The sequence below is a fragment of the Acanthopagrus latus genome, chromosome 9 (assembly GCF_904848185.1).
Source record: "Acanthopagrus latus isolate v.2019 chromosome 9, fAcaLat1.1, whole genome shotgun sequence".
NCBI lineage: Eukaryota > Metazoa > Chordata > Actinopteri > Spariformes > Sparidae > Acanthopagrus > Acanthopagrus latus.
Window position 1 is genome coordinate 10,122,882 of NC_051047.1, and position 15,208 is coordinate 10,138,089.

Consider the following 15,208-nt stretch of genomic DNA (forward strand, 5'->3'; position numbering starts at 1 on the left):
TTGTACGTTTCGATGGCATATTTTCATATTTCTGCTCCGTCTCTGCTGCGCGGGAGGCTCTGGCTCTCCACCCACCCCCACCTCAGCCTTTCTGCTCACTATTCTGTAAACAGCAGACCCATAAAAATGCTCCTTACTCATTTCAGACACACTTCACTTTCCCCGTCCGCTTAATTGAAGCTCTTACTGTGACACTACAATGCCAGTTATTCTATCAACCTGCGTAAAATATAATCCTTGTTGAGCATCTGAGAAACAAATTAGGACTGTCTTAATGAGGTCGCTTTATACGTAGAGGATGATGCATTATTATACCGCATGGAGGCGCATACTTCCTGAGCCCCTTGAAGTGTGACTCAGGAAAACGCTTCCGTTAATTGATGTTGAGTTACAGTCAGGGGGCTCGATGATGTTTGTGATGGGTGGAAGCTCGGGGACGGCTCTGCACCCCTGGGATACACCTGTAAGATTGCTGGGCTGAGTGAAGGCATTCATAAGGGGCAGAGATCTGCGGTCGCGCACACACACACGACACACACATGCATGTACACACACACCTGCTGAGAGGGCAGAATCATGGTAAACCGCCAGCAATCAATAACACATTTTCTCCATCTGCTCCCTTCACTCTGTGTCTCTGCGTCTGCCTCTGTGTCCGCTCCCTTCCACTCAAGGCTTCCTCCTCTTTCTTTTCTTTCTTTTTTTTTTTTGTCAAATTCATCTTTAATTGGTCTCCTTGTAACACTTATTAGGTAATGAATTGTTAAATGTGCTTCTCATTGGTTAGTTAACGTGATCTGCAAAACGGGCAAGGAAGCGACGTGTAGGCAGCGGCTTTTAATTTCCTCTTTCTCCCTCGTTCACAAAGATATGGATTATTGAGGCCCCGCGGCTGGAGCCCTACTTTGAACAGCTTGATCACTGCCATGTTTCATCATCAGATAGTCTCTGGTAATCGGAAGAGCTCAACTGGCCGGTCGGGCCAATTGTTCTCACTTTTCGTGATGATAGCCATTGGACGGCGCCGCTGACTGTGATGCAGGAGCCTGTCCGGCCATATTTGCGGGACAGAATACGCTTCTCTGCTGCTTTGATGTTGAAGTATTTCAGCTTCACCTGAGGCAGGGCTCTTAGAGGAGAGCACAACAGTGGTGGACAGTGGGGGAGCGTGATGTGGTTTTAGGATGAATATAGCTGCTTTTATTAGCTTCCCCTGGATGACACCATTCAGCTCCCTGCTCAGCCTCTCTCATGTGGGAAATGGTCGACTCTGGAATTGAATTCTGTATACTCCGAGGTGACTTTATAAGGGTATCATACAGGATGGTTATTGCACCATCAGGAATGTAATGAAACTGGCTCAAAGGTGACAACTGTACAGAGGAAGGTCACCGCTAATATATGGTGATCTCCTGCAGTACAATATAGGAGCCTACCAGCCGTAGAGGAGAACCGAGACTTCTCTAGTCGAGCTTAGCAGTCTTGGGAGCCTCACAAGGACTTTGTGTTTGCTCAAATCTCCGTCCTTCTATTTTTTTTTTTTTTTTTTTTTTTAGCTTTTCTTCTCCAGCTCGACTGCCTTTGTTGGTGGAAATACTGAAAAACCTTTGGGAACCAATTTCGTGAGAGCAAAGGACAATGGAGGCCTGTGTTCACGACTTCGTATGCCTGCGTGTGTGTGTGTGCATGCCTGCCCATGCATGAATGTGAGCGTGAATGTCCGTCACTGTGACCGCGCAATTGCTGTGTCTATTACTCTTACTGTACGAGTCGCTCATGTGCCGGCAATTATACATACACAGATTTGTTCTTATATTCACCTTTGTCACCAATTTGCCAACAGCGTATTCCTCTCTTGCAAATCCCCCACAGCCGCCCCCACAAATTGAATGACTAACAGAAAAAGCCCAGTGATCCAAGTATCTCAGCTCCATCCTTAATTCATTAATTTGCTGTTTCCCTACAGTCACTCACCCAGAATAATCCATCTGGAAAGTCCAGTGAGCTTTTCCGCCACCAAGCAGAAATGGGATTGTGGATGACTGATCACAAAGCTTATATCCACAGAGTCCCATTCTGTGCTAATGTATCCACATGTACTGTCGGACTGCACGCGCACACACACACACACACACACACACACACACACACACACACACACACACACACACATACACACACACACAAAAACACTCACAGACAGACACACATAGACAGACACACACATATAAAAGTTGATACAGTCTGTTCTCAATAGCACTTAGAACCTACTCACAGTGAAGCATCTCAGGCTTTAGAAAACATTGAAAACACACTCGAATTACATTTGCACTTGAACATTTAAGTTTATGAAGAAGTTTAGTCATTTTTTCTACTCCACCTTACAAGTGCCTTATATGTAAAGCAAGCATCCCAAGTTAGAATGAATACGACCAAGATGTGTTTGAAGGTTTACAGAAATGCTTCACGTCACCTCCTGATATTAATCCAGCCTGGTTTGTGGCAGAGAACAGACAATGTTTCTGCCCTGAGGGCACTCAGGCATCAATGTTTAAAGGGTGAATCATTGATCCCAGAGCATAAAACTTGCACAAGTGTACCAGGTCAGCCACTGGTGTGGAGTCAGGTGGGGAGGGGCAACAGGGCAATGCTCCAGCTTTTCGTTCACCACTGAGCACACGGAGCACACACAGATCCACACAGGAGGCGTTTACCTAATCTGTCCACAAGTAAGGACAGGCAATGTGGTCGAAATCTCCCATCATAGTGTATGTAGTTTTATATCACAGTAGCAGGATATATTGAGACACATAACAAATGTTCTGTTAATTCCATTTATATATATTTAATATAAAAAAAAAACATACTATACCATACCTATTCACATTTGATTATTTCATTGTTTTATTTGAAATTTCCATTTAAACATTAACAACCAGACAGCACAAAAGACCTGAAACAGTAAAATATCTTTTTCAAAATGGGAGCTTCTACCTCATCTTGGGTTGGTTGCTCCCCATTTAATATTTCACTCTCCTCCTCCATGTTTTCTTGTCTCGCTCTTCTGCCACCACCCTGCCCATGTTACCCTGCGAGGCAGCTGGCGTAGAAAGATCATGCCAGAGTCACAAGATTACTCAAAATGTCCATCCCTGATTTTCAACAGGGTGGAAATAGTATTTTCATCACCCTATACGCATTTCTCTCTTTTCATGGCATATATACTGTTATACTGTACTGGACAAACCTACAATGTGAAAAAAAAATCTGTTTATTCATCCAACTTGAGATATATAGTCAATCAGACCTCGTGAAGTGAATAAAAGGTAGAAATTTTAAGTTTAATTATAATCAAATAAATTAAACGTGAATATTTCTGTTGATGTGCAAAGATCTCTACGCAGTAACCAACTAAATTCCAGCACGATTCTTTACAGTTTACTCATTTCAAAGTGTCCTTCATCAACACTCTGCACACCGAATGGCTCTTGATGAAAGAGCCTTACATCCTGCAGGAGCTTTCCACCGTCACATGACCACAGTTTTATAGTTTATACCAATCAGTCCAAAATCTAGTTAATCGAGTTCATTTCATATCAAGAAATGTGATTCCAATCATTTTTTTTAGCTCTGCATATCTGTTGGAGGTGCAGACGAGACAGCGGTCGAGATAAAACCACACGAACCTTGAAAACATTCCACATAATCACTGAACGTCTTTTGGGGAGGAAAAAAAAAAAAAGGGCGTAAAGCATCCATTTCTTTTCGCATGATGTTCGCACAACCTTTAATTAAGTTAAAAGCTCACCAGATATATTTGCGTGTTTAATTACCTGTTTATGTCTGCGAGTTGCTTAATTCCAGACTTCGCCTTTTCCAACGGCAGTCAGAGACTCTTTCCTTTGTTAGGAGGTGCTCCCGATCCTCCACATTTTAAATGGTGTCCCCCCCGTGAACCGTGATAATTGATGTATTTCCCATAAAGGAATGGTAATTAAGATAATGAGATTTTCAGAGGCAAGTGTAGCATGCCAAAATGAGGGGGAGCATGTTTCTTGACTGGTTCACTTTAGCTTTATGAATTTCCCTCTTATATTCTCTTCATTTCACCGCCTCGACTTTTTCCTCCCGCTGAAGTCGGCCTCTTATCTGTGCCCTCCTTACCACATCTGCCTCCCCTCTTGTCTCCCATACACAGCTTGTCCTCATTTGTTTGCCAGTGCATAATTGGCTATAGGATCACCCATTGTGTAATTATGTATAGCAGTTTGATATGTAATTAAAATTGTATCAGTATCCAGTGTAATTTGTGCTGTGTGATTACCTATTACCAGGGCAAACAGTTGTGCCTAAAAGCCCGTGACCGCCCCTCTCATAGATGTCACCGTGTGTCTCTGTCGGTATTTGCATACCAGCAGGTGCTGCTGCACCTGAGCGGGAAACTGTATTTGCATCGGCACTTGAACCTTCTCCCGCGTCTCCTCACGTGAACGCTCCTTTCTGGCCGCTTGAGCAGTCGGTCAACACGCCGTCCTGCGTCCCTTAAAGCCGAGCACTTTGCTCCAGACGAGACCGCACACTGTGCCGTGCATCACCGCCACACGCCACCAAATGAGTGAGCTCGGCAACATCGCGTGGCTTGTTTCTCCAAAAAAGTACAGGCACTACAACGGAGCGGGGCTTTCAAACCGCTTGTTAGAGCTCGTTGTAATAAGGCTAAAGAAGAGGGGCTTGTGAGGACACTCTAAGGAAACATCTTAATGAAAGCGCCAGGCTACAAACCGGCCTGAATAAGCCGCCGTTGCAAATTCAGCACTAAATAATTAGATGTGCCTGAAAGGTCCGCTGCTGGGAGTAGCCTCTGTTTTATTCAATAAAGAGGGGTTTTTTTCTTCTTCTTCATAGCTGATTTAGGAAGTGCAGGATTCGTTTTTATGCCTTAGTGCTTATGATTGTGCGCAGCGTGTGTCTCTGTTTAGCGGTCAAAGGTCAGGACAGTAAAGAACCTAAGTTTTACTACCATAAATAAATACATCAAAATCACTGTACACACAGGCGTACCTGCAAGCCTACATGCTATTGCATCAGATGTCTTCCATGTTTATTTTTATCCTCATAAGCTGTAATTAGAAAAAGGTCGACTTCTGCTCTCATTTTATTACAAAAGAAGAAACTAAATGGTCTGCAGTAATATCAAACCTGTCATGCCTGCTAGGAGATAAATGTGGGTTATGATGGGCTTACCATGCCCCAGTTCTTCCTCATGATGTAATGCCACGGCAATAAAAAAAAAAAAACAGTGTCGTAGGTTTGAATGGATCACTTAATGTGCCAAACTCAAACAATGTGTTAAAAATCAGCGGAGACAGCGTGTGCGCTCGACTTCCTCTCAGAGCGTCCACGAATATTTCAGATCTTCTTTCTCTTCATCAACTTCACCCATTTATTTGCAAACTTTGAGAAATTCTTGCCAGCTAGCATTAGCGGTAGCGTTGCCATGTCGCAACTTGTCACGGTGTCATCATCTCACGACACTGCTCTCACAGACGCTGACAGCTCTGAATGCGAGGGCACAGTAAACCACGGTGGTAACCCACGCACAAGGAAACGTCTCATTAAATTCAACTCGTTAATGACTAACGTCTGTTTTACGGCTGTTAAGAAAAAGGCTCCAGAAATTAAACCAAGGGGGTTTATATTTTCACCCCTGTCAGTTTGCTGGTTGGTCGGTTTGTCGGCAGGATTATAGAGAAACTACGGCAAGGACTTGGATGAAGGATGGGTCTCGGTCCTGAACAGACCCTGTTTACTTTTGGTGTGGATCCGGTTAAAGGGGCAGATCAGGGATTTTTCTTTCTTTATCATTGCAGGACAGGTTTTTTTTTTTTGAAATTTCAGTTCATTTCTGAGCTGTTAATGAATGGAACATGATCATCAGGTTTATTTATAGATTGCTGGTATCTATGAGTGAGCATAATTTGTTCGGGATTCAAATGAGACTTGGATACTGCAGATTTAAAGATGTTTTATTTGACACTGGATGAGGCGTCGAAAGGTGACCATTTGGCCTCAGCAGAGGTATGCGCTCTACTGAGTGCCATTCTAGTCTTTTTCTCTACTGAAGGTGGAAACACAAAACTTGGATTGATTTGGATTTCAAATATCACTCAAACTCCTATCTAGCAGAAGGTCAACTTTCTTTTCACAAAAAGTGAGTCTGACATTTAGAAAAAAAATGTTAATAAGAAGACTTGCACTGTAGCCTCATTCTCAGAAAACATTCAATGGATTTGGCTTGCTTCAGCCACTTACTTGGAGTGCCGTGGTGGAAATAATAAAATTCCACTGTGGACAAAAAAAAAAAAAAAAAAGCCTGCATGAAGCACAATGTGCTCGGGATGAACTTCAGTTAGATCTGGACTTCTGTTTAGCAGCGACGCAATAAAGCAAAGCTCTGTGTGCTGTACGAAAAGAATACAAGCAGAAGCAGAATACACATCCATGATTAAAGTTGGGCTTGGTCCCCTCTGCTAACACATTACAGCAACACTTTAAGACAGTTTGCCCAAACACTCATGTAACCATAACTACAGCATTAGTAAGAATTACCCTTTTAATGCAACTGCCAATATGTGAGAGGCCTCAAAGCACTCCGTTGAATTGATTTCCAGTTGCTCCGGTGCAGCAGCTTAGTTGCCAGCGGTATGCCAAGTGGTGGTTGTGCAGGTCAGCTCCCACCTTTTGAACACGTGTGAATGTGTGAGTGTGGCGAAAAATACAAAGTTTGGTTTTGTCGTCCTGAGCGGGAGATTTCCTCGCAATGGAAACGTCTGACACGTAGACCCTCCGTTTCTCTGCCCCCCTCGTGTTACCACATAGTCATATGTATGTACATACAAGACCCTCTCTCTGTCCGCTTAACCCCCAGAACCCTGAAGAGCACAGAACACACAAACGCTTTTAACAACAATAAAACTGCTGCTTGTTCTGGCAGTCCCCAGAGGAAGGACTTCAGCAGCAGGTCTGACATCCGCCGTATGGATGATTAGCATCATTAGAGCCTCAGCTGCTCCCTCTCACTCAGACACACACACACACACTCCATGATGGCTCTTCAAATACCTAACACTCATGCAGATTAAATGGTGGCATGTTCTTGGCAAAGCAGTGATTAATTTATGATTAGAAGTAGGCCGGATGAAAGGTCTTCAGACACCGGAGAGCGACGTGTTTGCAAAGACACAAAGAGCAAGTCGGAATGAGGACAGGCGCAGAGGGGGTGAGCGCTTATTCGGTTTGACGAAGAGATGGGAGATAACCTCTTGTCTTTGCTTGCTTATCAAATGTTAAGAAATCCCTTTAAGGCCGAAGGGGGGGTGGTGCAAAGAAAAAAAAAAAAAACAACCAAATGCAGGAAGGACAAACGGAACCAGCTCAAAATTGCTCAATCAGAAAGAAGTTTTCCTGCATTGTTGGACTGCCTTATATAATGCTGTATTTCATTCGTGTCTCTTTTTCTCCTTTTTCAGCTCCTTTGACCGACAAGCCGCCAAAGATCCTGTTCCCCTCCGAAAACAAGATTAGCAACATGGAGCTGCAGCTAGGTAAGAGCATCATGGGATTTCCTCCAGCTGCACTCAGTTCTATCCGTGTCATTTCCAAAATGACAGCAAACGGATGACTTTACAAATCCTCTCCAACACACCTCCGGGCGCTCAACGCAGATTGATGATGGCATTTTTATTTGTGGGAGAAGAAAAAAAAACGGCATAAAAGAAACAATTGTAAAATGCTTTCCATATATGCAAATGGTGGGCGCTCATGTCCCCAAGGCTGTTTTGTCAACAATGAAGAGCCCATATGGTGCCAGGGTTCCATACGCTGGCTCGCCACATGGAAAGGCGGCTGCTTTCGCTCGCCGCTGTTTGTCTTCTCTGACGTGAGGTCACGATGGGCCTATACCAAGTGTGCGTGTGTGCCTGACTGAATATATCCGCGTCGTCGTGTCTGTTTCTGTGACAGCATATTGCTCGATTTCTGGGCACAGTCCGCTGTCCACATGGCGCTCGCCGCTCCACCAATGGCTTGCGCGTCTGTCGTGGCGAGGCCGGTGGGACAATACTGAAGGGTCTGGAGAGCGGAGAGAGGGATTGGATGAGTGTGCGAGAGACAGAGAGGGGGCGGAGAGAGACAAAGAAGGGTCAATGACTCACTGAGAGGTTACCTTTTGTCTTCTATCCGTGCTGCTGGAATCCAGGTAGTCCATTTAAAATGCCTCCACGGTTGGCTGATCAAGAGTGAAGAATTGCTGCCGCGGCTAAACCGACAGGCACGGCCTCACGCGTCAGCGTAGTCGCGCCCGTGAATGGACGGGTTGCACAATGCCACTATTTGTGTCGCCCGTGTCCGACCTGATTTCGCTGTGTGGATTTTGAGGAAAGGGCTTGGTTTGCCCCTTTGAAGCTTTCCGGAAATGATTTAAAGCCTACCTGTCAGTTGTTTCTCCTGTGGCCTGTGTGAGTAAGTGTTTTCCTGTGTTGTGGAATGTCTGTGCCTGTGTTCAAGGGTTAAGGGGCTGGTGAAAAGTGATTTGGAGGTTTGTTAGACACAGCTTTTAAGGAAAAACAACGGTGGGGGCGCTCGGCAAAATACGTGATTGGACCACCGTGTAACACCGGGAACACAGACCGACACGGTGACGCTCAGGGTTATTTTCTTCTCCGAGAACCATAGAGGACAATATGAATACTTGCCAATTAATACTCCCAGCTAGTTGGGTAATTTGGACTTAATACGCAAGTCAGTCAGTTGCCCTCTCATGGTATTGTGCAGTGGTGTTTGGCACTAACGTGTTGAAAAGAGATAATAGCAAAGCAGAGAAGAAGATAAAACAAAATGCATGATGTTGTACAGTAAGCCCCGACGGACTCCCGGCAGTGTCTAAAGTACAGTGACACTGAGGTAAATATTTTACAGCTGGGCTCCATTTTGTGCACAGAAAAGTTGTCTCTCCCTCCAGACGCGAGTTTCCCTTTTATTTAGCTTTATTTATTTATTCTCCTCTTCCTTAATATTTGTTGAGTCATGCCCTAAGCAGCTTTATGGAGCAACTCGGCAGATTTATGGGCGCGAGAACGTGCACAGAGCGAGGCCGGTCCCTCGTGGCAAGTGGGAGATAGAGAGAGGGAGAAAGAGATGGGATCCAGCGGAGGCTAGTGGATGGGCAGTAAAATCAGAGCCGTAAGCAGAGAGATAAATCTGCAACACTGCCGGGAAACACAGCCCCACTTTATCTCCTCGAGCTGCTGCAAACAGCGCAGGGTCTTCAGACAGCCGCCATCACAGTCAGCTCCAAACAGCGTACGCACGCACACGCAAAGACATAAATAAAACACATATGTTACATAAAGTCTCACCAAGGACACAGAGGGGATGTAGCAGAAAGTCCACGAAAAGATTTGAAATAGAAAAGAAACGAGTGGCCGGAGAAACAAAGAGCGGTGTCGGAGAGAAGAGGAAAGATGATGGGAAATGGAGACAGGGCCGTGAGAGGGAGTTTGTTTGTCTCAAGAGAGAGGAGGGGGGCTTGTCAGAGTGTCCCTTCCCCTGCTCTCCAAAGGTCTCCTCACATGCCTCTGCCACTGTGTCCCTCTCTGCTGAACAGCCAAGATTCTGTCACTCAGGACTGCACACACACACACACACACACACACACACACACACACACCACCAAATAGCAGCGTGTGTGTGCTGCTATCATCACAGATCTTCAAGGCTTCGGGGCTTCAGGAGTCCTCAGGGATGTGTGACTGTGCGAGCGCTGAAAACAGGCCTGGTTTTTTCTTCCCCATCTCAAATAGTGCTTTTTGGACAGCCTGACATTTTCGATGTCACTTCCAAAGGAGCCAAAATCAAGGTTGTGTAGGCTGGTTTGGATTCTGTCCGTAGCCAGCCAGCTTTCTCTGCTGCCAGATTTACTGCTGTCCCCCAGTGGTGAGTTGGTGCAGTCCACTTTGCACCTCTACAGAAGAGGAGGATGATTCATATTGTGGGGTTTGGATTTGTGTCGACGCTTTGGGCTCCATGAGACGGAGCTAAGCAGAAATACGCACACGCGCTTACAGTATGTGACACATTACACAAAGCTCGGAATTTAAAACACACATGCACACACACACACGGCCCCCACGCACAGACACACTAACTTGGTGTTGATTCCCTCGGGATGATTTGTCATGGATTCGCTGTCCCAGAGGACGGGTTGGAGAGATTCAGCTCACGCTTACGCAGCATGTCTCCTTCTCACCAGCTCTCCCTCTATCACACACACACACACACATGCAGGGACACTTTCACATGCCCCTGCACCACTTGGGGTGGATAGGTCACACACACATGCACATACACACACACGTACTTGCAGGGCAGTCCTCGGTAACTGTGGGATAATTGTAACTGATCGAGGACTCTACTGTCCCCCAAAGCCAGCAGATGGGTGCACTCTAGTGGAAAGGAATTAGAATCAATTATTTCAGAGTGGAGGACCCAACGGCAACAGCATGGGCAGCAGGAGGGGGATGAATCTTGTACAGCAGGGTCAAAAACCACGAGTCAGAACGCTTCTGTTTTCCATTTCTATGTCATGTAATACATTTTTTTCATTACGAGTGGGCTCAGCGATTTAACTGAAAAGTTGGATTACTGAAAAGAGTACCTTAGTTTTTGATATGTCCCCCTTTTGCTTTAATGACAGCATGCGCTCAAGCTGGCATGGACTCCACAAGCTTGTGTGAATCAGAATTCCTTTATTAGTCCCGCCAACGGGGAAATTTGTGTGTGACAGCAACCAAACGCTGCTCAGTTTGACGATAAACAATAACAATAGCAAAAACTAAAGAACATAATATAAAGGTAAGAAATAGAAATAGACTTGAATATGCACATCTACACGTGAACCTGATGACTCGTGTTGTCCCAGCATGATTTGACGGTGCAGGTTCTTGTGAGGTCACAGGACAGCCTGACCCCATAAATGTTCGATGGGGTTGGGGTCAGGTTAATTTAAAGGGGTGGGGGGGTGTTTTTCCTGTTTTTGGGACACGTTGCTATGACAACTGTGTGTACAGAGGCTCATTAGTGACATTTTACATCAGAATTGGTTCACTTCAACTAAAATTGTTCTGGTTCGCAGAGCTCCACCGTAACCTTTACTGAAACCACTTACTCTGAGTTTATGAATGAATCCACCCCACTGATTGGTCGATTAGGCGTTTGTGGCACTGACACTGTTACGTAGAGCAACAGCGCAGCAGTGAGGTGCACCAGCAAGACCCGCTGGCTCTATTTTTTTTTTTGTTATGTTATTTGAAGATGTGCAGCTGAAGCACACTTGATAAACATCCTCACACACAGAACGCCTCGGTTTCCCCCCTTTCCTCCTGCCTAAACCGTTATCCATGTCCTTGCTGTCTCCCTCCATTTTTCTACCCGTGTTCCTGCAGCCTTTCATCCCTCGCCTCTCTTCTCTCCTCCCCGACGCACACATTGACCTCTGCTTGCTTGAAGATTTGAGGACTGGTCGTCTGAAGTCCGTCGAAGTACTCCATCTTCTTTTCCCTTCCTCGTTTCCTCTCTTCTGTTTTTCTCTGTGAAGTCTGCAATACTGAAGACATCCTCGATCATGAACACCTAGCTGTGACATCAGACATGTCACCTTTCCGTGGAGGAGGGTGAAATTGAAATTGGCATTGCTCTGGAGAGTTACCAAAGGTCAACGCGGAGTCACTTCACTAAATTACTCTCTATCTCTCTCTTGCTCTCTGTCTCTCTGTCTGTGTCACACACAAGCACACGCGCACACACACACACAAGCACACACACACACACACACATGCAGGAGAGGACTGGCAGCTGAAAGCAGCCGGGGATTTTGTTGTCAAGCTGCCCCAATTTGATAAACTAAACTCAAGCTGACTGTTGTTGATCAACAAATTATCACTTTAAAAGAACACAGTCTGTTGATGTGTATTGTTTGTAATTCGTTATGCTTCAATCAATTTTAAAACTCTATTCACGGCAGTGTCTGGTCGTGTTGGCACAGCATTTGGTGTGTGATGAAACACACTTGCCTTTTATTTAATTTCTTGTAATGCAACAATACATAACTTGAATTATCATCTGAATGATGCATAGGCTTTTGTTCACTCGTGTACTCCACACCATGACATTATTATACTAGCAAATACTATTTGCCTTATAGACTAGAATACAAAAAGAGTTCACGAGTAGTCTAGAAGAACATAATCGAACTAACTTTTTTATTTGCCCATTTATTGTCTAAGTTGATGGGCATTTTTTAAAAACATTTTTGGGAAACTGAGCATAATTGCTCTAAACATCTGTGCACTGGCTAGTAAAAGCTGCTGTAAACTTTGCCATTGTTTAAGATAACCAAAGATAATCCTGTCCATTTTGCAGTTAGCCGTCCCTTCCCTCCTCTCTACAGTACATCACCACATAAACATGCAGCCGTGATCACCAGACACGGCAGCAAACGGGAGGATCCTGCTGTCTGTGTGTTGTGTCCAGAGCGATCCAACTCTTGTTTTGAAAAGATGAAAAAGAGCATGAAGGTGTGATGAAAAGATATCACCTACAGCAGCTTTGAAATTTTGGGTTGAACCTGCAGCTTTGAAACCCAAAGGTTAACAAAACCATTGTGGTGTTTAGTTACCTTATTTGGTTAGTTCACAGCACATAGCATGTAGGCGTGACCGAGCACCTGCTACCTGCTCAATCATCTTTGATGCTTCTGCTTCTATCGTCAGCTGCGCCTGCAGACTACAGCATCAGCCAGCTTTTTTCTTTTTCTTTTTTGATGGCACACCTTCTCTGCTCTGCCAGCCTCAGGTTTTCTCTTTCATGTTTCGGTAATTAGTGTTAGGTAATTTAAACGAGTGCTAGATAACCTGATCGCTGTCCAAGCGCAGCTTCAAGAGTGATGGCAACTGCTCCTCGCTATGATGGATGGCACCAGCCCTGTTGCTGCAGCTCAGGTGACCTACTGATGATCTGTTAGCTATATTGGCTATGTGTACTATAATGTCAGGGTTTGGAAAGAAAAACTGACCCGCACAAGACCAACCCACTGGGAAAACCTCATGAGTGCCAGTTCTTGCCCACACATCCACTTCTCACTGCCTTTTTACATTGTTGGCAATGTACATGTCTGCAAACAAACATGTTATATATCTTTAAGGTTCAATATTGATTTTGAATTTGATTGCTTCACTTGTGGTCTGGTTAGGTTTAGGCACAAAATATCACTTGCTTCGGGTTAGGAAAAGAGGATGCCTTTAGTCTAAAATACGTGTTTTGGCCAACGCAAACACAGCCACACATGTCACAGCATCTAGTCCATGATATGCACTTGGACGCCATATCTCTAACAGTTCCCTCTAACTGGTGTTTGTATAAGAACGGGAGGTGTTAATGGTGTTGGCGATGGTGTCGATGGTGAGGATAGCAATCTTACAGGGAATCCACGGAAAAGACAAGAGCAGCATGCGGTCCAGCTTGAAACAGTCAAAATGACTCATTTAATGAGCTGAACTCTGTCAGTCGGAGGATGCTGTAGGTTTAATTATCCAGTTCGACGTATATCTTTAAGGCCGGGGCAGAAAGGCCACGAGGCGCTTCACCAATTGGCTGTGATGTGTAGATATGTTAATTTTTTTTGTGATAAATGACACGTTTACATTGTAAGATAGAGAATAAAGTCCAGAGAAAAGCAGCCTTTAAAGGTCACACCGCAGATACAGGGGGAAAAAAAATCTGCCAACAGTGAATTTAGTTTCAGTCCCACGGTGACCCAGCGTTAAGTAACCCGTGGTGACTGGTATGGTAACTAGCGTGTCAGCGAAACAAAGCTAAATGTTTAAGTGTGTGAACGGTCGTCATTAATCACTGAGTCTGGGGCTGAGAGCAGGAGGCTGCAGTATGATAAATGAACTAACAGCGGCTCTACACATGCCTAACAGGAGAGGGAGAGGGAGGGAAGGGAGCAATGAGAAAATACACAAAGGCAGGGGCAGGAACAGCAGCACATAGCAGGCAATAAAGACAGAAACAACACCCCACTGTGCATCACGTACAGCTGCTTGTTTATTGCTGCCTTGGCTTTACTCACCACATCCAGCGAGGCTGGTAAGATGATGCAAGGAAGGAGTGAACCGGCCGTTGATTCATACCGGGCTGCTGGTTATTTTCTCTCTGAAGCGGCGGGCCGACGGCGGACTGTCAGGCGCTGCCTTTCGAGAGAAAGAGCTGTCTCTGACTGGCTGCTCAGCCCAGTGAATCAGCGCCTTCACCTGTTTAGTTTTTTTGCTTTTTTATGTCTTCCAGACAGCACAGAACAGCAGCGCAAAGCAAAGCAAAACTTTTACAGTGACAGTACCAACTTTTTTTGGGTGTCTGACACATCCCACTTAGTCGGCAAAGGGATTGTCTGAGACTCAACTTGTGTTCCTTTTCACTGAATCCAACTTCATCATATATTTAGCAGCGTATACATAAGTACAGGAGGCAGAGAGAATACTATATTGGAAGGTTTAAATCACAGTGGACAACTTTTTGACAATGCACGCTAAAAACTTCTTATGGTACCATCACCTGTCATAAATATTACAAATGTTTGGACCTGCAAACACCTGTTTGGTCCTGCTTGTGTCCTAGCAGAAAAATATTGCAAATATAAACTTAACCCCTATGTTCTTCTCTTGCAGTACATTTAGCAAAATAAAAGTTAAACTGTTGTATGAAGTTCAGTGACACGAGGAGCTATGGCTTTGTTTAATTGTGGAACATGTGGATAAGGAATGAATTTTTTCTATCTCTATGATCCTTATGTTGCATTTTAATATTTCTTTAGGCTCAATTGTATTGTCATTTTTGTGACAACATGTTTATGCTCAAGTGAGGTTGAGGCACAAGAAGCACTTGGTTAGGCTTTGGACAAGTTTGTGTTATGGCTTAAATACCGGGTTTTGTCACCCAGAATACAGCTGGAGAAGTCCTGATGTCTCATCCAAAAACAAAAAGCAGGAAGTACCCTGACATTTCATCAAAAATGCCTGGTCTTACTCCCACAGGCACGGCTGGAAATGTCCTGATGTGTCGCCAATAAATACCCAGTGGTTTCACACTTGAA

The 15,208-nt window shown here is 44.7% G+C and overlaps 1 protein-coding gene across 9 annotated transcripts in view; it reads left to right on the plus strand.

The window, feature by feature from the left end:
* Positions 1 to 15,208, plus strand: part of il1rapl1a (interleukin 1 receptor accessory protein-like 1a) — a 183,513-nt gene that overhangs the window by 113,495 nt on the left and 54,810 nt on the right. For all 9 annotated transcript variants that reach the window (XM_037110610.1, XM_037110611.1, XM_037110608.1 and 6 more), the window contains one exon: positions 7,530 to 7,604. In XM_037110610.1, the coding sequence (XP_036966505.1) occupies positions 7,530 to 7,604 (75 nt within the window). The remainder of the gene's footprint in view (positions 1 to 7,529; positions 7,605 to 15,208) is intronic.